This window comes from Mytilus edulis, chromosome 2, assembly GCF_963676685.1.
Source record: "Mytilus edulis chromosome 2, xbMytEdul2.2, whole genome shotgun sequence".
Classification (NCBI taxonomy): Eukaryota; Metazoa; Mollusca; class Bivalvia; order Mytilida; family Mytilidae; genus Mytilus; species Mytilus edulis.
In genome coordinates, this window is record NC_092345.1 from 100649092 (window position 1) to 100672576 (window position 23485).

At 32.0% G+C, this 23485-nt stretch overlaps 1 protein-coding gene across 3 annotated transcripts in view; it reads right to left on the minus strand.

The window, feature by feature from the left end:
* Positions 1 to 1431: 1431 nt before the first annotated feature.
* The window catches only part of LOC139513685 (uncharacterized), a 68217-nt gene continuing 46163 nt past the window's right edge, over positions 1432 to 23485 (minus strand). For all 3 annotated transcript variants that reach the window (XM_071302393.1, XM_071302394.1, XM_071302395.1), the window contains 14 exons: positions 15588 to 16453; positions 15057 to 15171; positions 14464 to 14658; positions 12537 to 12573; positions 10670 to 10960; positions 10218 to 10259; positions 9872 to 10023; positions 8091 to 8295; positions 6904 to 7020; positions 6288 to 6442; positions 5956 to 6060; positions 5096 to 5210; positions 4511 to 4604; positions 1432 to 2954 (listed from right to left, as the gene is read on the minus strand). In XM_071302393.1, the coding sequence (XP_071158494.1) occupies positions 2816 to 2954; positions 4511 to 4604; positions 5096 to 5210; positions 5956 to 6060; positions 6288 to 6442; positions 6904 to 7020; positions 8091 to 8295; positions 9872 to 10023; positions 10218 to 10259; positions 10670 to 10960; positions 12537 to 12573; positions 14464 to 14658; positions 15057 to 15171; positions 15588 to 16453 (2628 nt within the window). In that variant the 3' untranslated portion in view covers positions 1432 to 2815. The remainder of the gene's footprint in view (positions 2955 to 4510; positions 4605 to 5095; positions 5211 to 5955; positions 6061 to 6287; positions 6443 to 6903; positions 7021 to 8090; positions 8296 to 9871; positions 10024 to 10217; positions 10260 to 10669; positions 10961 to 12536; positions 12574 to 14463; positions 14659 to 15056; positions 15172 to 15587; positions 16454 to 23485) is intronic.

Consider the following 23485-nt stretch of genomic DNA (forward strand, 5'->3'; position numbering starts at 1 on the left):
GCCCTCTGGGCCAGGTGAGCTAAAAATTAGTGAAAAACAAATGCCATATAACAGACTTGGTGCAAGCTTTCTCTGAATAAAACTAGTAGGTTAAACCTGGTTTTATAGGTAGCATAATCACCAACTTGGTTAATAATAACTAAATATTGGGCTTATTAGAGATGTGCTTTGTAACGATCTGACTGATTTTTATATTTTGTTCTTATGTTGTACTGGTACACCAATGTCCCAGGTTAGGGGTAAAAAGTTTTTGCGCTTCGAAGTAGTTTAGTCCCGCCACGTTTCTGTATATGTATATGTATGTCTCAATTCAGGAGCTTGTAATTGGTTGTTTTCTGTTTTCTTATTTTTTCCGTTCATTATTTTGTACTTAATGAGGCCGCTAGTGTTTTTGTTTGAATTGTTTTACATTTGTCATTTCGGGTCATGCTTTAGCTGACTACGCAGTATTGATTTTAGTCAATGTTTCTGTTGTTTCGTTATTGTCCCCTTACATTACTGTTGGTTTGTTTCCCTCAGTTTTAGTTTGTTACCTGATATTGTTTTGGAGTCAATGGATTTATAACGGAACAGCGGTATACTACTGTTGCCATTTTTTCTATGCAACAAGATCTAACCTTGTGTTGATCATCCCTTTATTCTTGTATCCTTCTTTATTTGATAGGTAAACATTCTTATAATACCGCCATATCCTTGTGTTAGTTGTAGTCTAAGTGATAACTGTTTTAAGTTAAACATAAACAAAAAAAGACACAATTTTATGAACTTGAATCAATGTTGGTAAACGCGTACTAGAATGATATTCCAAGTATAATCAATGGCATAAGCTGGTGTACTCTGTATTATAAATACAATACTTCTGGCATCTTAACAATCAAAATGAACTTTATAAAAAAGATATTCTTCCATCGTAAATTTTACGGACGCCATCACAAGTTGGATGGCCATTAGGGAATATCCGTTTCACAGATGATATCGGATATGTTCCAAATGTCGTAACAACCATCCCGTCCCCTCATCTACGAGAATGACATACCGGACTTAACTTATAACTGGAATTGTACTAACATGAGAAACACTACGGGTGCTTTATGTGGAGCAGGACCTGCTTAATGTTTTGGAGCACCTGAAATCACCCCAAGTTTTGGTGATGTTCGTGCTGCGCAGACATTAGTTTTCTATGTTTAGTTTTGTGTTCTGTTGTTTAATGGTTTCATTTTTTCATTTTTTGCATAAAAGCCATGGCGTTGTCAGTTTATTTACGACATATGCGTGTAATTTCCTTTTGTTATCTTTCGCCTCTCTTTTATATAATCAACTAGAAAAAAAGTATTTGGTTTGGGACGCTTAAGAAGAAAACACACATAACGTTTCAAAAATAAATGCGCTATATTGGAGTTCCAGTTGTTTAAGGAAAATGGTACAGATATAATTTCAACTGTTACGTTTTATTGACTATATGTACACATAAAGCTAAAACAGACATGCATGAACAGAAATTAGTAAAATTAACATATCAAATTATTTCTATTATCATTTAGTTGATGCTTTTTTGAAGCTTAATATAAAAAAATACTTGATGAATTTTGTTTGCTTATTAGTATTCAACAATATAATAGCTATGATATTAATGACAAGACAAATAATGGGTATTATATTTGAAAAAAAATGTAGAATTGATAATTCCTTATTAATTTTTAAAAATAAAAATAAAACAAATAATCAATTGAGGCTAATGATGGCCTAACATTTAGACATAAAAGAATAAATCAACAAGAAAGATAAACATAAAATACTTGACAACACGAAACAATAAAAATTAAAAGATCGACATGGCAAAGGGCTTAAATGTTAATTATCGCACCGCGGGTAAATTATCACGTTGTGATTGGTTTAACACCGTCACGTGCTGACCCCCTATGAGACCGTAGTGGGTTAGTAAATTTCATAGGGGGTTCATGACGCGGTAATGTTGACGTCATCTATTAATGTTGTTGTTTTTCATTGTTTATTTTTAAACAAAACGCAGCAGAAAAAGTCTAGTGTGCGATAAATTCGTTATTCGGTTAACTACTGACCCCCTACGGATCCATAGAGGGTGAATAAAATCCGTAGGGGACTCGGCCTCAGGCCTCACCCCCTATGGATTTTACTAACCCTCTATGGATACGTAGGGGGTCAGTAGCGAACCATATAACTTATAATATCCTTACACAATCAACAACTTAACAAGGACAAAAATAAAGAGCAGTACATATTGAATACCCGGGCAATATACCATTTTTAAGTAGATGTATGGATAACAGAAGGATATGGAGTGAAAGGTGAAATTTCCCCGTCGAAAGTTCATCGCAGGTCCCAAACTGAAATCCTTTACAAAGACAATACTTGAAAAATGACTATTCCATTCACATTATTTAAGTGTTAACTTCACATTTAACAGACAAATATGTCACTAGTTTATGTCCATTAAGTTTATTTCAAGTAGTTTCTCTCTATATTTAAGTTTAAATGAAATCAAATGATAAAAAATGAAAAATAACTACTGCGTATAAATACATAGAGAAAAAGCAAACAAACATGCAATAAACAGGCCAATGCATATTGTAATTTTAATTATTTTCTTTGAATTTTTATATTATAAAATTGTTTATCAGGGTACAAGATATATATATATTGATCTTTAAAAAATCGAATCGGAAATGTGTCAAGACTGAAAAAAACTCATATAGTTACAATTACAATCCGTTGTTTTCTTTAATAATGTTAAGTTTTGTCTAAATAACAGATCATTCGTCTAGTGTTAGTGCCTGATTTACAGATCATTCGACCGGTAGTAATATTCTTCACTTGGTCCTTCCTGGAACATGTGCGACAGCTGATCCTTAACCTCTGCAAAGCCTGAACGTTTGTTTGGATGATAGTGCCAGCACTTTAGCATGATCTTATAGAAGCTGAAACAAATAAATAATATATATTTGTTTAGAAAAAGAACATAACATCAAGAAATAGTATTCGTCCCTAAAGAAAATGAACTGAATTATGAATGGGTCAGTTAGTTTATTTTGAGATACGAGATATGAGAAAAAAAAAGACTCTTTGGAAGGGAAAGGAGTTGTTATTCTTTATGGAAATAAGAGTGAAGAAAAAGTTCTTTTTGGAAATGAAAAAAGAAAAAATATTCTTTTAAAGAAATATAATATGGGTTGTTCAATTGCAATAGGTTATGTAGAAGAACCCAAAACAGTTTTGAAATATTTTATTAACAATTTTACATATTTTCGTGATATTGAAAAGAAACACAAAGATACATTATGCTGTTGAATACTTTTGATACAAAATTGCAAAGTTTACAAGTTTTTATTCATATATTGGATTGAACGACGAATTTAACCAACAAGAAATGTATCTGAAAGACAATTTTTAACATAAATACCAAAAAATTTTGTTGTTGATTAGATATGTCCTTCCAATACATTTTGTTTTGTAAATACTGACAATTAAATACTTAGATTTATGATTAGGATCAAAGTGTAAAACAAAATCAGAGGAATTGGCTGTAACTGCTTTGGAATGCATTAGAAATGAAGAATAAAAGTAGAAATGCACAATAATAGGAAAAGTCTAAACATATGAAAAGAAATCATCCTACAAATGTAATTGCTGTTTAATGTAAGATGTAACTACTATACATCGGACTTGGCCAGCAATGACGTGCTTAAAGCAATATTCTACTTATGCATGGGTGTAACTTTCTAATGATGTAAATATTTTGATAGAGTTAAAAACTAGATAACAAAACTACCAAACTCCGAGGATAGTTCAAAACGAAAAGTTCCTGATCAAGTGGTAAAACCAAAAGCTCAAATACATCAAACGAATTGATAACAACTGTCATATTCCTAAATTGGTACAGACATTCTCATGTAGGAAATAGTGGATTCAGCCTGGTTTTAAAGTTTCCTAAACCTCTCACTTGTATTACTTTTGCATAAAATTCCATGATATGAAAATCATATCTGATAATTTTGAATAATAAAAAAAATTACATAAAATTTAAAGAAGAGGGTACATGTTGTTCGTTTTTTCAGATCTGAAGTACCTGTGTTGGTATATCTGAAGTTCCGTTGATTTTTTTTTCAGTTCCAGACACCTTAGTGTGTTGGTTTGGCATTCATTGATTGCCACTTTATTTGAAATTTAGACGAAAGAGTAGTGCCTACTTGCAATTGCGGAATTAAACATAGAATGCAAAGGGGCCATAACTTATTGGTGTACGTCCATTAGTATATGTATTTTAAGTATTTAACCATAAGTATGTTAATAGTGCAAATAAAACTAGTCGTGATGTTTTATTTTCCAATATCTATTTCGATGTCTTTTTCTTAAAAAGTAAAATAATGACACGACGTTGCAATATAAAATTTCCTTTAAAGTTTTAAAATTTTGGTCAATATAAAAACATATTTGTGTTAAAGTCATTTTGTTATTGAATATTAAAATCACTCACGCATCATCGCAGTATTCTGGTTTCTTCATTTTGTATCCTTGTTTAAGTTTAGAAGCAACGTCCCTGCTTTGTACGTCTGGGTAAGGTGTGTCGCCTGCAATTCAAAAAAGATTTTCTCTCATTTCATGGTTTTACGCCGAGACATTTAATCCTTATTATCTCTCAGTTATCGGAAGCGGTCAGTGTTCAATCAACAACATATAAAATGTTAGCAAAATTATCTGAAATTGGCATATTCTAACACTTCTTTTCAAAATATGTGTTATCTTTTATCATATAATTTTTAATTACAAACTAGTTGTCAAAAATAGATTGGGCAGGTTTGGATAATTCTTGATCAGCATGTATGTCCACATTCACCGTTCAGCTACTATTAGTATTATACCGACATCGCCGCAGATGTACTCCTTGATAAAGGACGTTAATTGTTTTATTCGTCATAGTTTCATATTTTCTAAACTATTTCGGTCCATTCTTGACCATAGACATTTTACCTTGAGTGATAAAGGCTTTTTTTCAGTTAATATAAGTATTCAGTTTTCTCACAGCATCAAAATAAAATTAAAATAAAAAAAAATACATTACCTAATGAAAATATTTCCCACATAACAATACCGAAGGAGAAAACGTCACTCAATTCATTTGCATGAATAGTTGTTTTCATACATTCTGGTGCCATCCATTTTAGTGGTATACGTTCCTAGAAAAAAAACACTCAAGATGATTTAAAAAAAATAATTTCAAAGAACAATTGAAGTTGTTATCACCCCTAAATGCACATGTTTTATTTGGGAAATATTCACATTCGGTTCAAATACCGATTCTGGTGTCAGATATAATATTAAATATGGCAGATTAAAAAAAAATCGTTTCTCAATTCTTTTGCTTAAGATCAGGAAGATAGCCGGTAGGTACTTCCGGTTTACAAAACTTTAGTTCTGGTTTCGTTTATTATGTAATTCAACTTTTCTTCAAACTGATTTCCAAAATATAAAGCTCGAGTATTTTTTTTACATTAGGACAATGCTAAAAGTACTACTATCGGTTCACAAACGGTCATTACCGTTTCAGCTTACTATGTCATATGTATGAACTCAATGTCAAAGACCTCATGTGCCAATAAGATATTTCACAAAAAGTCACAATCTAGAACACCAAATTCACATTTAACCGCTACGCAAATGTCAAGATTATGAAGCAAGAACCTTAAACTATTAGAGCTTAGGTCCTTTATATCAGTATAATGAAATGTAATAACATTTACACATAATTAGCAAACACATTTCAGTACTCGTGGAAACAAACATATATTCAATTATAAAAATTAACAATTTATTGAAAACATTTCTTTTATTTGCATTGCCTCAAAATGTTTGTGCGTGCATCTAAAGAATACTAATTCAAAATATAAATGACATACAAATACAAAATCCGTCGAAACTTACTTCCCCTTCTTGCTCAGCTTCAGGTTCTGGTCCAAATCCAGTTATCTTTGGTTCAAACAAGTGATCTAAAAGAATATTTCTGGCTGCTAATCTTCTGTGGACAACCTATCGCAAAGAATAAACTACTCATTTAAGTAAACAATTAAAATGATTGCATTTAAACTTTAAAAAGGCTGAACAGTTCAAAGATGGTCACATGTAAAATTGATGCAATGACATTCAAAGCATATGTAGTTAAGCTAGTGTAATCAATGCTCCCTCTTCATGTTAAGCGATAAGAATGGCTTTTATATGTAAATATGACAATAACCTTTGTCTTTTTTGTTTTGTACCTTTTTCGATGATAAATAGTCCATTCCAAGACAAACTCCAAAGACCATTCTGAACAATCTTTCTTCCAAATCGACAGTTACGTCGGACTTCTTTGAGATAAGGAAGTCCTTCAGTACCCCACTTTCACAATATTCCAGTACCATAAACGATCCTCCTGCAAACAAGTAAGTGTGTGAAATAATGAAGAACAAAGGGTAAATATCTATAAGATAGATTACACAACTATGGAAATCATGCAAATACAAACCAGTGTCCCTATCTAATGTAAAATATCAGCCAAGATAAAAACTTTCAGTAAGGTAAATTATTGCACTGACAGACTTCTTTATCAACTCGCTGGTTAATGACAAAAAAGTAAATACAATTGAATATGGACGGCAAATAGTTGACTAATGATAGACTGATAGACAGGATTTAGCATAACTTTTGACGTATAGGAGGAGGCAACATTAGGAATATGGGACAAAATGTTACCTAAAGGGTTCAACAGTCTTTTATAATAACTTACATCTATTTATTTCTATTGTGTGGTCGGAATATTGTACCAATATTCTGACTCCTTTAAAATATTGATGTTCATGTCATTGCCGTTACTTGATGTATTTATATACTTACTAACATCGTCTTCTACATATCCTATAAAATCCACAACATTTTTGTGATGTCCAACTTTTTCAATGTAAAAGTTAATTTTAGCTTTCATCTTCATAACATTCTCTTCCTTTTGGTCATCTGTAGTTATATGATAAAGTTTAAATACCACTAATTATACAATTTTGAATAAACCTATTAAAGTATGAGCTATGTGAATTTTCGGTAGTGACATTAGCTTAATATGTTCAAAATGACAAATAGATCAGATATACATTTTACAATTAAGTTACGTCTCCTTCAAAACAACTAGAAATAAACACATTAACCAATGACCACATCAAATATGCCATAGCAACAAATTAATCGTAAGTTTAATCATTCACGTTGACTCATCTTTCAGTAACGAAATTACGTTATTATACTGACAATTTATCAAATATGGATACTATGCTTCAACTTACAGTGAAAAGATAGTTTTTTTCTTTTGAAGACCTCAGTGTGACGTTGAGATGAAGAACAACAATATAAGCGCTAAAAATTTCTTTGCATTTGGGTGTTTTTGTCTGTACATGCACTGATTTTGTGTCTTAGTCCCCATATTATTTCTTTCTTTACTACAAATTGATACGCTACACGAACCTTACGTCTATATTAGATACTCGAACAAAAATATATGGACAACCTATTCACATAAGAAGTAGAAGAACATAATTAATGTAAACCACCACCAATGTGAATACATTTTACTGTTTTATTAAGAGTGTACCAACAATGGTCAAAGAGATATTTGGTTTCCAAAACATTTCTGCCTGAACACCAATATATCGAAAGTCGATGCAAAAATGCATATTGTAGTCAGTAAAAATATTCTCCGAAATAAACTGTAAAATAACTTGTCTTTTATATTAAGATTTTGTTGCCTTCTATAGTTTACTTTCTCCGTATGCAAGTAATTTAATTCTAAAAGAAACTTTATGATTTAGGTTTTTTTGTAGATAATTACAAACATTATCATCATGTGGAATATAGTAATGATATCGTTAAAGAATTTGTCATATTTTCTAAAGCAATAACAGTTTCATAAGGAATTGCCAAGGATGTATAATTGATGTATGGAAAAGTATCTTCCTAAAGTACTATAACTTTTTTAATTTTCTTTGGTATAACTTAAAATCTTATCTGTATGGCATACATTTCTAAAGCTATACCTTTTAAAACTTTAGCAGCAACGGTTTGAGCGTCACGATGGTTGCCATAGTATTTGGCTAAATAAATTGTTGCAAATCTCCCTTGTGCTAACTCGGATTCCAATGATATATCTTTACGTGAAATTTTAAGATTCGTAGCGCCAGTAGATTCCATTTGTCCATAGAAGTATATATCATCATCAAACTTAGTGCTATACGCCCGATTCTAAAATACAAAGATGGTATACAAATGTTTGAATGAAATTTAGAATACTGTTGCGAATGTAATAAACCAGGTGTTGTGTTGTAAATAGGTAGGGTAAAGTTCCCATATATCAAATTGTATTTCACTTGCAGGGTCGATATCTGTTTATTTCATATTCTACAAGAATTCTAATACTGAAAATGCTTACTTTATAAACGAGTTACACGAGGTTGTTTTTGATGTTGTAATAAGAGTCGAAATGGGTAAAGTGCTAGAAACTTTGACGTCACCTTGAAAGTTAGGACAAGGGATTGAAACAGAATTTAGTCTTGCCAATAGGAAACAATAATTCAAATCCTCAATGAGTTGTGGTAAGGGTTCTTTAGTGTGCAGAGAGCATGCCACTTTATCTACAATAGACATCGCTGTTTTAACGACCACACTCGGACTATTCTATATCATTAACGGGAAGCTAAATACAAACACTTATGATAAAAGAGATGATTTTTCATTTCCTATCGTTAATTATCCATTTTTAGATGGTGACGATCCCTTGTCACCATCTTATGGTGTTTATATATCTCAACTTGTACGATTCGCTCGTGAATGGAACAACGTATTAGATTTTAGCGAGATAAATTTATGTATTACTGAAAAATTATTACACCAGGGATTTTAATATCACAAACTAGTCAAATCATTTACTAAATTTTATCATCGGTATAAGTAAATAATTCGTAAATATAACTCAACGTGCAGACACCTTTAAACAGACTTATTAAGAAGGGATATAGTTACGATACTGTTGTTAGGTCATTAAAGATTGCATATTTTGGCTTTAATATTGATTCACTTATAGGGTCTTTGCATCGGAATTAAACACATTTATTCTAAAACCTGTTGTTGGCATGACACGGGTTATGTTCTTCTCATATATTTCATGATGATATAATACTGAACCCCTAAGAGGAGGGGTTGTGTCTGATATTCATATGATGAAGACATAACATTTCAATCAGTTTTGTTCTGGTCTGGAGCTGACATGTCAGTAACTGCTAGTAGTCTGTTGTTATTTATGTATTATTATCATTTTGTTTATTTTCTTTTGTTTCATATTCCGACATCGGACTCGGACTTCTCATAAATAGAGTTTTTCTATGCGTATTGTTATGCGTTATTTTCTTCTACATTGGCCAGAGTCATAGAAGAGGGTTGAGATATAAAAAAAAACATGTTTAACCCCGCCGCAATTTTGCGCCTGTCCCATGTCAGGAGCCTCTAGCCTTTGTTAGTCTTGTATATTTTTAATTTTAGTTTCTAGTGTATAATTCGGAGTTTAGTATCACGTCGATGACCACTGAATTAGTATACATATTTGTTTAGGGGCCAGCTAAAGGACGCTTCCGGGTGCGGGAGTTTCTCGCTACATTGCAGATCCATTGGTTGCCTTCGGCTGTTGCCTGCCTTATGGTTGGGTTGTTTTCGCTTTGATACATTCCCCATTTCCATTTTCAATTTTACACTACATTTCTCATAGTTGTATCTTTTTCATTCATTATAAGTTATATCAATATTTGTATATATAAGCATTACGTACATTGTATCCACCATTAGTATGTGAGCGAACACGGATTGTGTTACGAATAGTTCTAATGCCTTGTGTCATTCTGGCTTTAGCAGGCTGTAAACGTCCAGTACGTCCAAGAAATAAAAGAACGACCACAACACCAATCAAAAGCAAGATAAACCCTAAAATGTGAGAACGATGGTTGATTGTTTTACTATCAAAACATATATGTAAGCAAAATTGTAAAACGTTAATGAAAGCAAGAGATAAATATCTAATGATAAAATCAATCACACATAAGAAACAAACTACCGCTAGAGGTAATTTTATCAATGAAAACTTTTCAAGTGAATAAAACAAACGGGACAATACTCACCGGCAGATAATCCTGCAACACCGCCTGGCGGGAATCCTACAGCTGAAAAGGTAAGAAGTATAATATAACATTTTTTACAATGGGGTTGGAGTCGGGGTTAGGGTTTAGGTTACCTTATTTTTTCTATTCAAATTTAATTACGGGATTGGAACATTAGTAAACTTTGTGGCCTTCATTTATACTGGAACAGCAATTGTTAAAGATTTTAAATGTTTAAAGATCTAGTACAAGAATGTATTTTCATTGGTTTTCAAACCACAATAATTTTTAGGATAATAAAATGGTCAATTAAATGACTTCGAACAAAATCATTGTAAATATATAAAGCTTTCTATACATTTTCTCATAAAAAAAATCATGGCATAGACTTTTTTTATTACAGAAACAATCATTGTCGTTAGCTCTAGTTTTAAGAAAATCAAAAAAGTTAACATTGATATTTTATGACTTACATGCCTCCGCTGTCTGGAATTTTAGAATTGCAGGAGATCCACTCATTTCAAATTTTGTATCATTACCATATTTAGTAAACAATTGAAACCAATATTGGGTTGTAGGTGACAGTCCCGTTAGGTCAAACGTTGTCGCATCTTTGTGTACTTTGAAATCCCTTGTGGAATTATCTGGTCGGAATAACCGGATGAGAATACCAGCACGATCATAACAGGACGGTGCCTGAATCCAGCTTATACCTAAACTTGTGTCTGATGTTTTTAATATTGTAATATTTGATGGACTATAATCTGGAAATAGATACATACGTACAATTTGACGAACATATGATTAGTTTTGAGGGTCAACAAATACCTATCAAAAATGTATGTTTCTTTAAATCTATTGCTTTATAATCCTTTCACAATACCAATGATGTCTTTATCCCACATTTTGTTTAACGTTTTATTTCTTACTTTTGGTTTCGTATATCTTTAAAGGAGCGTTTTTTGTATGTTTGAAAAGAGTTTTGCATATCAATAGATTTGGTTTAAAAGTATTTAGGAAGTTAAAATCATCAGTTTTGTATTTGTTCTAAATTTATTTATTTAATTAGTTTATTAGTTTATTAATGATTAGCGCCATACATAACTCCGAAATATACACAAGAAACTAATTAATCAAAAATCATACAAGACTTACAAAGGCAAGATGCTATTAACTTGGGACAAGCGCAAAACGGCGGCGGGGTTATGTTATACATGTTTATTTTAGATCTCAACCCTTCCACTATACCTCTAGCAGACAATGTATAAAAAACAAACACACAACAATAAACATGAACCGAACGTATTTGAATATGTGATGTATAAGTGCGAACCGACAGCAATTCACGTTTTTTCTTATTGCAATGTTGGTAATAACCGGCTCTGACTCAAGTGTATTTATACATGCAACACCAACGAAACAGAAATGGCTGTCGCGTCCGAGTCGAAAGTATTTAACTGGGATTTGATGGTTTCGTACTGCTCAGTCATCATTTTTCTATATAGTATTTTATTGATGGTTTTAGTTTTTTCTTCTTTTGCTCTTGTCCTTTTGTCCTTTTTCACTTTGTTTATTTACTTCATCCCTTCGTAGTGCTTATTGCTTAAATCTATTTCTGATCTATAGCGTGTTCATTAAATGAGGAATGTGTAATTGAAAAGATATATACCGATTTGGTTTCATCAAGGGCCGCAATTCTTTAAAAAGTTGGACACCGGAACGAAACTAAAACTCGATCTGTAAGTCATCTTATACTTTAATGTACCAAATATCAAATTCATATTTGCAGACATTTCATAATTTTTTAAACGTTATTTCTGTTGACATTTACGATACAAATGTTTAGTTCATCACTGCTAAAAAGCAATCATAAATCAAAATTGTTTTTTTATTTAAAGTTTAACAGTTTCTATATTTTTTTCAATAGCACAAGTAAAATTAAAACCATTTTCTCTTGTAAAGTTGTGTGAAAGTTTTTGATTTAATAGATAGTAGGTATAACTCAACACTCTAAACATGAGGCCCTTTTCAGGTTGTCTCTATCTATAGCAGTTTTAAAGTTTTTAAACACTTTCATTTTCTTCTATATTTTATCATTAGCCATGACCGCCATGCTGGATGACAAACAGTATCATCGTCCACGTGTATAAAAGTAAATATTCTTATGATGATAGTGACTAAATTTGCCCAATAGTTACAGAGGAAATGATTTTTACAAGAGTTTAAGGAATAGGACTACAGATCACTGACGCCGTATTTCAAATGATAAAATTAGCGCACTGGACCCTTCAGGTTAGATGAACGTAAACATTTAAGGTGTAAAATAAGTAGATGGCTTACATTCTTTAATTCCTTTGAAGCTGTTCACTTCTCCTAGCTGTAATAAGAAAACTACGGATAAAGCAATGACATTTGAAAAGTTATAAACTCGATAAGTTACTTTGATTTGTTTTCGCGTAATCGATTTATTATTCAATTCTGGTATCTATGATGAATTTATTTACTTATGAACAGCTGTATACCACTGTTGTTTTTCTTTATAAGCATGGACTACTGATAATAAAAAAGTACACGTGCTAGTTTTTAGATGCATGATCTTTTTTATCAGTTGTTATTAACCTTGAACTAGCTGTTAGTAACTGTGAATTATCTAAGATCTGTACGTTGTCAAGTTAGTGTCTATTATGATGTAGAGATGTGTTTTCGTTAATCATTTCGTGCACACATCAGGCCGTTAGTTTTCTCGTTTGTTCACATTTGTCATTTCTGGGTCTTTTATAGCTAATTATGCAGTTTGGTTTTTCTTCATCGTTGATAGCCGTACAGCTACCTATAGTTGTTAATTTCTTTGTCATTTTGTCTTTTGTATAATAGTATCACATTGCATGTCAATCATAAAACTTCTTCTTATTTTTGCATAAGATTTGTTTCGTGCGTTAAAAGCGCTATATTCCATTGATGTCAACGAGTACTTGCTTATCGCTCGGATTTACCGAATATAGAAAACCAAACTGATACTCGATTAATCGATTTCCTGTTTAGACTACACCTCCTAAAAAACGATTGTATTTTTGGTGAACGCCAGTCTGAATTTTTTTCCACTCAATAATCATCGTTTAAAAATCCTTTCCGATGGTTTTTTAAAATTTACTTTTAAAATGTTTCTGATATCTTCAGTTTTGGAATACTTTAAAAACATGTTGCACCATATTAAAAAAAACACCTTTGAACGAGCAAACAGAATTTTGTTAAAACGGACAATCACATCCATGACTTTTTTTATATCATATAACACCTTTTTAAATGTGTTTTCTTAAACATGTAACCGTTTGTTATGCTTAGAATTTGGATTGAAAAGTTTTTATCTAATTTAAAATTACACTGTTTTTTAAATAAGAATGTTCGAGCTAAGAATTAGGATAAATCATACCATGAAAATATTATCATCTAGCTTAAGGTAAAGATGTCGAGGGATTAACGTAAATAAAACAACGCGAAAGATGCATATTATTGTTTGTGTAAATTTTTTTTTATACATTTGTATTTTCCGTGCAAGAACCTGACAACATGTATTTTTTTGGTAAAATCAACGAATACTCGACAAGTAATTTTTTTATCCTTTATCGCTGAAACCAAAAAAATTGAAAATCAAGGATGTTTGAGAACAATATGAAGAGGTATATGAGCAAAAGAGATATAAAAAAGTTCCAAATTCAACATAGATAAACTATAGCTAAGGGAATCATTTTATTAACTATGACGAAGTATCGAAGTACTGACTACTTAGTTAAGAGCTTGAAAATATGACCGAAGGTATTCAAAGATAAACAAAACTGTACCGATCAAAGAAGCTAATTCAGATAGATTATCAAACAAAATTCATAAGATACAAGTTTGAATCCTATCATAGATCAGACACTACAATATAGCAACAAAATCTACACGGCTTGCATAATTTACCCTTTCTTTTTCTCGTCATTTTAACAGTTGTACAAACTTTATTGCAAAATTATTAATTACCATTTTTGATACAAGATTCACATAGTATAACGGTAGAGGATGATATGAAAATCGTAAATGAAATTTAAACGAAAATGAAAACTCTAATTATGCTCATTGAAAGCTTTTGAGGTTTTCTTTAGATTTAATTACCGGTATAGTCACAAATATTTGCATGATTTGCGTATTGTGATCATTTATTGATAAATGACATGATTTGCGTATTGTGATCGTTTATTGATAAATGACATTATTAGAAGCCACTTACATTGTATGTAATCATACTAGATAGCATGGCTAAATTGTAAACAGAAATCTGAAGAATATGAACTTCATCTTTAACTCTATCAATTGGAACTTTTAGCCAGCAGTTATCAATATCCAGGACACTATCAATCATGAAACATTCCCCCTTTGAAATGCAGTAACACTCCTTAGGAAGCTGATTGCAGTGCGACTGTGTCTAGAAAATAAAGGGGGAATATATCGCCAATTGTAGTACAACAATTTTAAACAATTAAATCATCAAATTAACAAACAGAAAGCTGTATATAATGTGTATGGGAGCATACCAAGAAAATAAACAACAATTATGTGGTCCTCTAGAATCAAAATTGACTGAAATTGCTAATTATAATTAACTTTTTTGTGAAAATATTTTATTTTGTGCATTTTCTGTTTAGTATTTATTATTCCAACCACCGAAACACATAACTACTTTAATACTGCTGAAATATAATCGTAACAATTTAATGAAGTTATTGAGACAGCTATGATGAGACCGTTCCATTTTGTTTATATATGATTACGATTAAAGTGTAATGTTCGTATCCACTAATTTAAAAAAAGAGCTTAAACTACCTGAGATTCGATCCTAAAGTCTTTCTGGTTCTTCACTTCCCCTGTGCTGTTTACCACAAATTTAAACGATACTTTACTGATTCCACTGTGTTCATCTTTAGCAGAGACAGTTATTCTGGGTGCAAAATACGATAATTATTTAATAAGAAATGTTTATTCTCCGCTGATGAGTGTTTTGAAGGTGCCTGTTCGGTAATATTATTTTCGGCGGCTGGTAAACGGAATTCGTTGAATTTGAAATGATTGTCTATTTCATTTGATTGAATTTCAAACCTTGTTTTATGAAGGAGCGAAGCGTTTACTAGTTAACACTAGCAACGTATCGACTTTATTTGTTTATATCTTGTAATTCTCAAATTTCATTACAATAAACACGCATTCAAATTGTCATCAATGTAGATGATTTATAGTTGAAAAGAAATCTTCAAAGATGACACTTTCTGCTTGAAGAAGTAAATTAAAGACATTAGTTAGTAAATGAATAAGAAACATAGATTTAGCAATTAATGTGTGATTACATAAAAAACATACCTGCTTGAAAACGGAAACTGTCCATCGACGATATTTTTTTTAAACTTAGGAGGGTATATTATCGGTTGACTGTGATCAAAATAAACAACTGTAGAATCAATCTTTGTATTCCCCATTACATCATGTGCACGAACCCAAACCTGGTATGAATACCCATCTCTAATATTCCCTCCATTGAGAACAATACTTTTGTTTTCTTTCAGTGGAACGATGTCTTCCCAACCACTAGTTGGTATAACCGTACTTGGTGTACGGTGACTTAATTCAAATCTAACAATTGAATTAATGTTTGGTATTTCTTTTTTAGTTCTGTTACCTTCATTATCGTCAAATTGAGGTTCAATTTCTTTATAGTCCACTCTTTTGACGTTATCACTAAGTCTTGCGGTATAGTCTTGGACGCTTGCCAAGAAATGTCCATGTTCATGTACTTCGTTGATAAAATGATTTTTCCACTGTACATTCAAAGTTGTTTGCACATTTTGAGGAGTAGTCTGCCAGTTGTAGTCAGATTGATTTGATGCCGAGGAAATGAACAACCGATGACTTGACATGAGGGATATTTCTGATGTCTTGTCGAATATTGCTATTCTTCGGACATATCTAGAATTGTTTGCTTTGTCTGCAACTTCAAGTATTGTTGAATAAACACCTGGTTGTTTTGGTTCATATTCTGGAAATGTATTGTTGCTAGCTAGTACTTCAGTAATAAACTCTGGCACTGGGTTATAATCTGACAAAATATCTGGTTCTCTCAAAACTAAATAATCAAGACTAAATTCCATCTTCCATACTTCAAATGCGTACCGTTTTACTCCAGACAAACTTCTATCGGACCATCCAGACCATTTCGGCTTAATTGGTGTCTACAAAAAGTCGTGTAAAAAAAATCATTGTAAATTGTGTCAGCAATATAGCAAAACATTAGGGGTTCTGCCACTAGTTGTGTTTGTAATATCAGCAATTCAGTTAATGTTTCGATGTTAGGTGCAATCATTTGTAACAAGTATTTACTAACAATGAGTATTGAGCACAGCAACACTAATATGTTACTTTGAAACTTATGAATTCAGCATAATATAAAGTGGGGACGTAGTTCCCTAAAAAAACCAGTATAAATACTGTCGAGCATATCGAAGCGAACATCATTTTGGACAATGTTTTGCACACAAAAAATATGTTTTCCAATCAAAATTAGAGAATTGAAAAGACAACGCGAATGATTCAATGTTTGGGTTAGTCGATCCTATCCCCAATGCATCTCCGCCTCTCGTGAAAACGCCACTGCACTTCACAAAGAACACCATAAATTCATTTTGATTGTTATATGGTTAAAAACCATATACGGAAAAGTTTTGGGTTAGTTTTATTTCTTTGAAATCATTTAGATATCTGGAATATTAAGCATTAGATGCAATAAGGTATATTTGCTCACATTTGGTTTGTGATATGAGGTACATCTAGTGAGAAGATACACCTTATACCTAATTCAGTTTTATAAAAGAGAAAGTAGAGTAGATAATCGACAATAAAAAACTCGGGAATCTGATAGCAACACAACGGGTGCTAAATGAGGAGCAAAAATACGTACCCTTCCGGAGCAACTGACATCACCCACAGTGTTTGGGGAGATTCGTATTGCTCATTTTTTAGATATCTATGTTGTTTGTGTAAATTGTTTGTCTGTTTGTCTTTTTTAGCCATTTTTATATTTGTGCTGAAAAAAAATTAACCAACTAAACTAAACTGTGTTCTTGTTAGCCCAATTGTTAAAAAATTTATCCAAACATTGACTATTAATAAGTTTTTAAGGAAATTATTAGAAAAAAGTAAAATCACAAAATACTGAACTTAGAGGAAAATCTAATCGGAAAGTCCATAATCACATGGCAAAATCAAATAACAAAACACATCAAAAACGAATGGACAAGAACTGTCATATTCCTGACTTGATACAGGCATTTTTAAATGTAGAAAATGGTGGATTAAACCTGGTTTTATAACGATCAACCTCTCATTTTGATTACAGTCTAATCAAATTCCATTGCATATCTAAATAATCGGAAGTGATCATTTTTATCATTTTTTATTGGCAATTATTTTCGAGACACGGATATGGTCAAAATTATTTTATTCAGAAGAATCAGAAATATGTCAGGACCTCCATGAATAAAACTAAGAATATTCATAAATCAATGAGGTCCTCACGAACTATTTAGGACCTCCATAATTCGACACATTTATTGTCGAAATCCGGATCTGGTGTACAACAATTTTTGACACCTCGTGTTTGTGGTATAACATCTTTGCCGCAAGTTTATAGTTTTCTGTTTAGTACTTAATTTATGTTAAGATCCATTTTGTTACATCTTGTGATCAATTGATTTGGCAATCGCCAGTGGCAGTCAACAGGGTTTCAGAATATCAGTTGTTCTACCTGTTAGTCAAATGCGTTTTGTTAAAATATACTTTTCACTTTTCTAGTCTTTTGGAAAATATTTGTGATATGAGGTACATCTAGTGAGAAGATACCACATTATACCTTGTCAGTTATAAAAGAAACAGTAGAGTAGATAATGGACATTAAAGAACTTAGGAATCTGATAGCAATAAACGGATGCTAAATGAGGAGCAGGATATACGTACCCTTCTTAAGCAACTGAGATCACCCACAATTTTTGGAGGGATTCGTATTGCTCAATTTTAGCCATGTTTATATTTGTGCTGAAAAAAAAAATCAACCACTTGAACTAAATTGTGTTCTTGTTAGCCCAATTGTTCAAAAAATTATCCCAACATTGACTGTAAATCAGTTCTTAAGGAAAAGGTTAGAACACATTTAAATAATTGGAAGTGAACATATTTTGTGGGCAATTATTTTCGAGACACGGATATGGTCAAATTTATTTTATTTCAGGAGAATCAGAAATATGTCAGGACCTCCATGAGTAAAATATAAGAATATTCATATATCAATGAGGACCTTACGAAATATTTAGGACCTCCATAATTCGAATTCAGGATATCCTGAAATATTTCAGTACCTCCTTGATTCGATTTCAGGATATTCACAAGTCGATTTAAGGATATACTTTTACCAATGTTTAAAGCCATTTCCAATAAATCAAATGTCATGAACTACATCTCCAACATCTTCTCATATCTATATGTTATTCGGTCTTTTTGTGTCACATTTGAAGCGCTAAATGATTTTTATCGGGACTTTGTAATTAATTATTATTTTTTCGGGTTCCGGGAAAGATTGCTTGAAATTTTCGAAAATTCAGATCGACACCCTCCTATTATGTCGGTTTCCTTAAGCCATTTTCCCCATGCCAATGTTTTCGTGGTGAAACACTGGATCAATTATTTTTGGAGTCACCACAACATCATGATATCATTACACATTCAACATGGATGATTTATTGATACATGTACATGAATAAATGAAGCATAGTCTGATTTGGTGATCACATATATCCTCCTCTGTGAACCTTTGGTATGTGTTACGGGACTTTATAAATTAGGTCGTATGAATAGTGGTTAATCCATGTTCTAGTTGAAGCCCATGTGAAGAATTGGGAAACCTTATCGAGTGGTGATAGTTGATGTTTGAAACAAATGATGTGCCCGGGGCTATGATTTCTCTATAAAGCTTGAACGCCCGGATATGATTGCTCATTTGAGGGAAATCAATTGATGCTTTGTTTATGTGTTGCATTGGTAATTTTGTGCTGTCTTCGTACCACATTTCATTCGCAATAGAAAGTGATATTAAATCCACGTATTATGACTGAATGACGGCCTTAGATATAAGTTCGATTTTCATATCAACCATAGAATAAGTCAGATTTTAAGACACATAAGACACACGATACGATAAGATAGAGTCAATATAAATGAATGAGGATATTGTTCAAACACAATTTGTTCCAAACATTTATTATATGCAATTCAAGGAGAAAAACATTTAATTTAAACATCCAAGACCTCAATAAAATACTGTCACATATATGCAATAAATGGCAGTGACGAGATACCAAAAAGACACAGAATTTCACAACTACTAGCGGAGCATAGTCAGCTATAAAATGCCACGAAATGATAAATGTAGAACAAAACCTCATTTATGTACAAAATATTAACGGAAAACAAATATGTAACATAGCATCAAACAAAACCAACTGAACTACAAGCTCCTGACTTGACAGGCAGGCAGACTGTGACGTGGTTAAGGTTAAACATGTTAATGGGCGTCCAACCCTTCCCTAACCTTGGACAGTGGTGTAACAGTTCAGTAAAAGAACAAACTGAAAAAAATATTAACCTTTCAGATGGATACAAATATAAACAGAGTGGACGTTGTCGCGTAGTTGTACACCCCCCCTTCCCCCCCCAAAAAAAAAACAAAACTGAACGGACATAAAGTCATGCATTTCTGTAATCAGTTTTTTGTTTAACCTTATTCGTTATTTTTATAGAATTCTTCTTTATATTTTAGAACCCCATTGTTCTTTATTCTGTTTTGTTTCTATCCTACTTTCCCTTTTCTTAATCTGTTTTGCTATATCTCTATTCTGTAAACTTCATCCAGACCATCATATTAAAAACCAGTGTAGTACTGTATAGTACTTAAAAACAGTATAAGATATATCCATACATTCTCCGACTTAAAACATGTATGCTTGAACTTAGACAAGGAATAAACTAGTAATAATAAACATTGGTAATAGATTAACATGATTTTCGGGACAGTTTGGTAATCGTAATGGACAGTGGAATATAAACTTTTAATGTGAATTTATCAACAAATATAAAATATTATAAGGAAACGTGGTATGATTGTCAAATAATTTAATTTTGGATGTAACGGGTCTTCTGATTGGCTGACGTTGTTTTGTTTATCAGCTGAAAGACATAATTGTGACGTTATCAACATTTCTTCATGGTTTACCAGTTGGAAAGCAAGTCCTTGGAAACGCCCGTTGTCGTCAACTTCTATCAGCAACAAGCAGAGGGAATTAATTAGGTGGCGCTACAGTCGTCCGTAACGTCAAAAAGTCCGCCAAACCAATCGGATAAAAGATTGCAATTAAATAAAATTGAGAATAGAAATTGGGAATGTGTCAAAGGGACAACAACCCGACTATAGAACAGACAACAGCAGAAGGTTACCCACAAGTCTTCAATGCAGCGAGAAATTCCCGCACCCGAAGGCGTCCTCCAACTGGCCCATAAACAAATATATATACTAGTTCAGTCATGCTTATATTATAATTGAATTTTAAAAAAATGTAGGTTTTACGACCAATATAGTTTCAATACGACATACAAACATTATCAAAAATAGCTTGTTATTGCAATTTCTTATCCTGTCTGTTCTAAAAAAAAATCAGCCATTTTTTTTGTTCGCCAAAAACATCGATTTTTTATAACTTGACGTTTGCGTATCCAAATATGGAAAAGAACGGTAATACTCTCAACGAATCCGGGTAACATATTTCAAATTTTTACACCATTTTGAAGCCATCATTATTTTACTGTTATAAATCAATTTTAGTGACCACCAGTCATGTCATTTGTTCCTGGTTTTTGCCTCGTTTCTACTTCAAAACAGTAAAGTTCAACTTCTTTTCATTGTACCTGTTTTCAAAGTACTCTAAAATGTTAATTTTATTATACATAAATTGACGGTGACAATGTTTTCTTTTTCAAAACGTTAACGAAATATGTGTCAGTGGCATGTGCAAAAAATGAAGTGAAGATTTACTCATTGGAAAAGTAAAACAACACAGTTCTTCCAATCTGTATTGCGTTTGAAGACTATATGTCTTAAATTTCATTTATACTGGAAAACAAATTTGACAAATTAATGATAGTCTTTCATGTCATTTATGGATGGACAAAAGCACAAAAAAAAACGCAATAGAAAATGCCTGGAGGAAAAACATATATAAAAGGAAATGAAGGTCAGTTAATTTTTATTATAATCATAAGTTAAAAACCTTGCTTGAGAAATTAGACAAGGGCTACTTTGCTAGCTCATCCTATTGTTGAATTTTACAATTATGAATGATTTTAAAAATCATAATTATGTCACTTTCAATTTTGAGCATTATTTTTGTACAGAATTTCTGTCAATATTTTTGGTAAACATTCTTTTTATGTAGGATATTTTATAGGTAGTATTGTACTGTTCAACAAAGAAACATAGGCTTGAGCTTAAACGCTTCTTAATCTGAAGAAACTTATTGTGACTTTTGGGCCCACTTTTGTAGAATAGAAAATATCATAAATGATCAGAACTACTGATATGATTTATTATTTTCATTTTCAGAAAGATTATTCAAATTGTATAAAATAAATATGTTTTATTGCATTAAACATTATGAGAAGTGTTTAAAAATATCTACTAGGAGTGATCCCATATATCATGATGAAAATCACAAAGTATACTTTCAACAGCCAGTTTTTATAGCTAGGTTTCTACATATAGATGCCCTTATCCACAATTCTTAAATTTTAGGCTATTCTGGTTTAGTTTTACTATTTTTTTGTCTTTTGATTTTTACATCTAATCCTTCTCTGAAAAGAAGGGAAGTATCTCTTCTTTATATTATTATACCCCACGCAACGAAGTTGCGGAGGGTATAATGTTTTTGACCTGTCCGTCCGTCCGTCAGTCCTGTTTCTTGTCATCGCAACTCCTCTCAAACCACACAACAGAATTTCACGAAACCTTTTCAGATGAAAAGGACATACTATGTAGTTGTGCATATCGACAGGAAATTGCGATTCAATTTTTTTTATTAGAGTTACGCCCCTTTGAACTTATTTGCTTAATATACTACTGCAACAGTTTGTCATCGCAACTCCTCTGAAACTACACAACAGAATTTCACGAAACCTTTTTAGATAATAAGGACATACTATGTAGATGTGCATATCGACAGGAAATTACGATTCAATTTTTTTCTTCTAGGAGTTACCCCCCTTTGAACTTATTTATTTATTGTACTACTGCAACAGTTTGTCATCGCAACTCCTCTGAAACTACACAACAGAATTTCATGAAATTTTAAGATAATAAGGACATACTATGTAGATGTACATATCGACAGAAAATTACGATTCAATTTTTTATCTAGGAGTTACATCTCTTTGAACTTATTTGCTTTAAGGTACTACTTCAACAGTTTGTCATCTCAACTCCTCTGAAACCACACAACAGAATTTCATGAACATTTGTAGATAAGAAGGACATACTATGTAGATGTGCATATCGACAGGAAATTACGATTCAATTTTTTTTCTAGGAGTTACGCCCCTTTGAACTTATTTGCTTCAATGTAATTCTGCAACAGTTTGTCATCTCAACTCCTCTGAAACCACACAACAGAATTTCATGAAATTTTGTAGATAATAAGGACATACTATGTTGATGTGCATTTTGACAGGAAATTATTATTCAATATTTTTTCTTATACAATTTATTTTCCTTACACTTATTTAATTTCTCCAATGACAATGTGGGGACGTGGGGTATGTGAGCGTGCTCACTAAGGTTCTTTAATTATAACAAAGTTGTAAATCGAATTTAGTTTATTTTCTTTCTGATTTTTGTATTTTGCTGGGTTTTTATTTTTGACTTGTGATATTAAGGGGAGATAACCGCTTGCACAAGTCGGCCAAAAAAAAACAAAAAAAACCACCGCTTCGTAATGAAAATAACTTGACGTTTGCGTATCCGAGATTCTATAGCCTAGATATTCATATCGAGTGTTTGTCTAAATAAGATGCTTCATTATATTTAAATTCGGCCTATCATTTTTAGTTTCCTTGAAAATATTTGAATTATTCGATCAAGAGACTTAACAATTATCACAAAAACTTCAAGT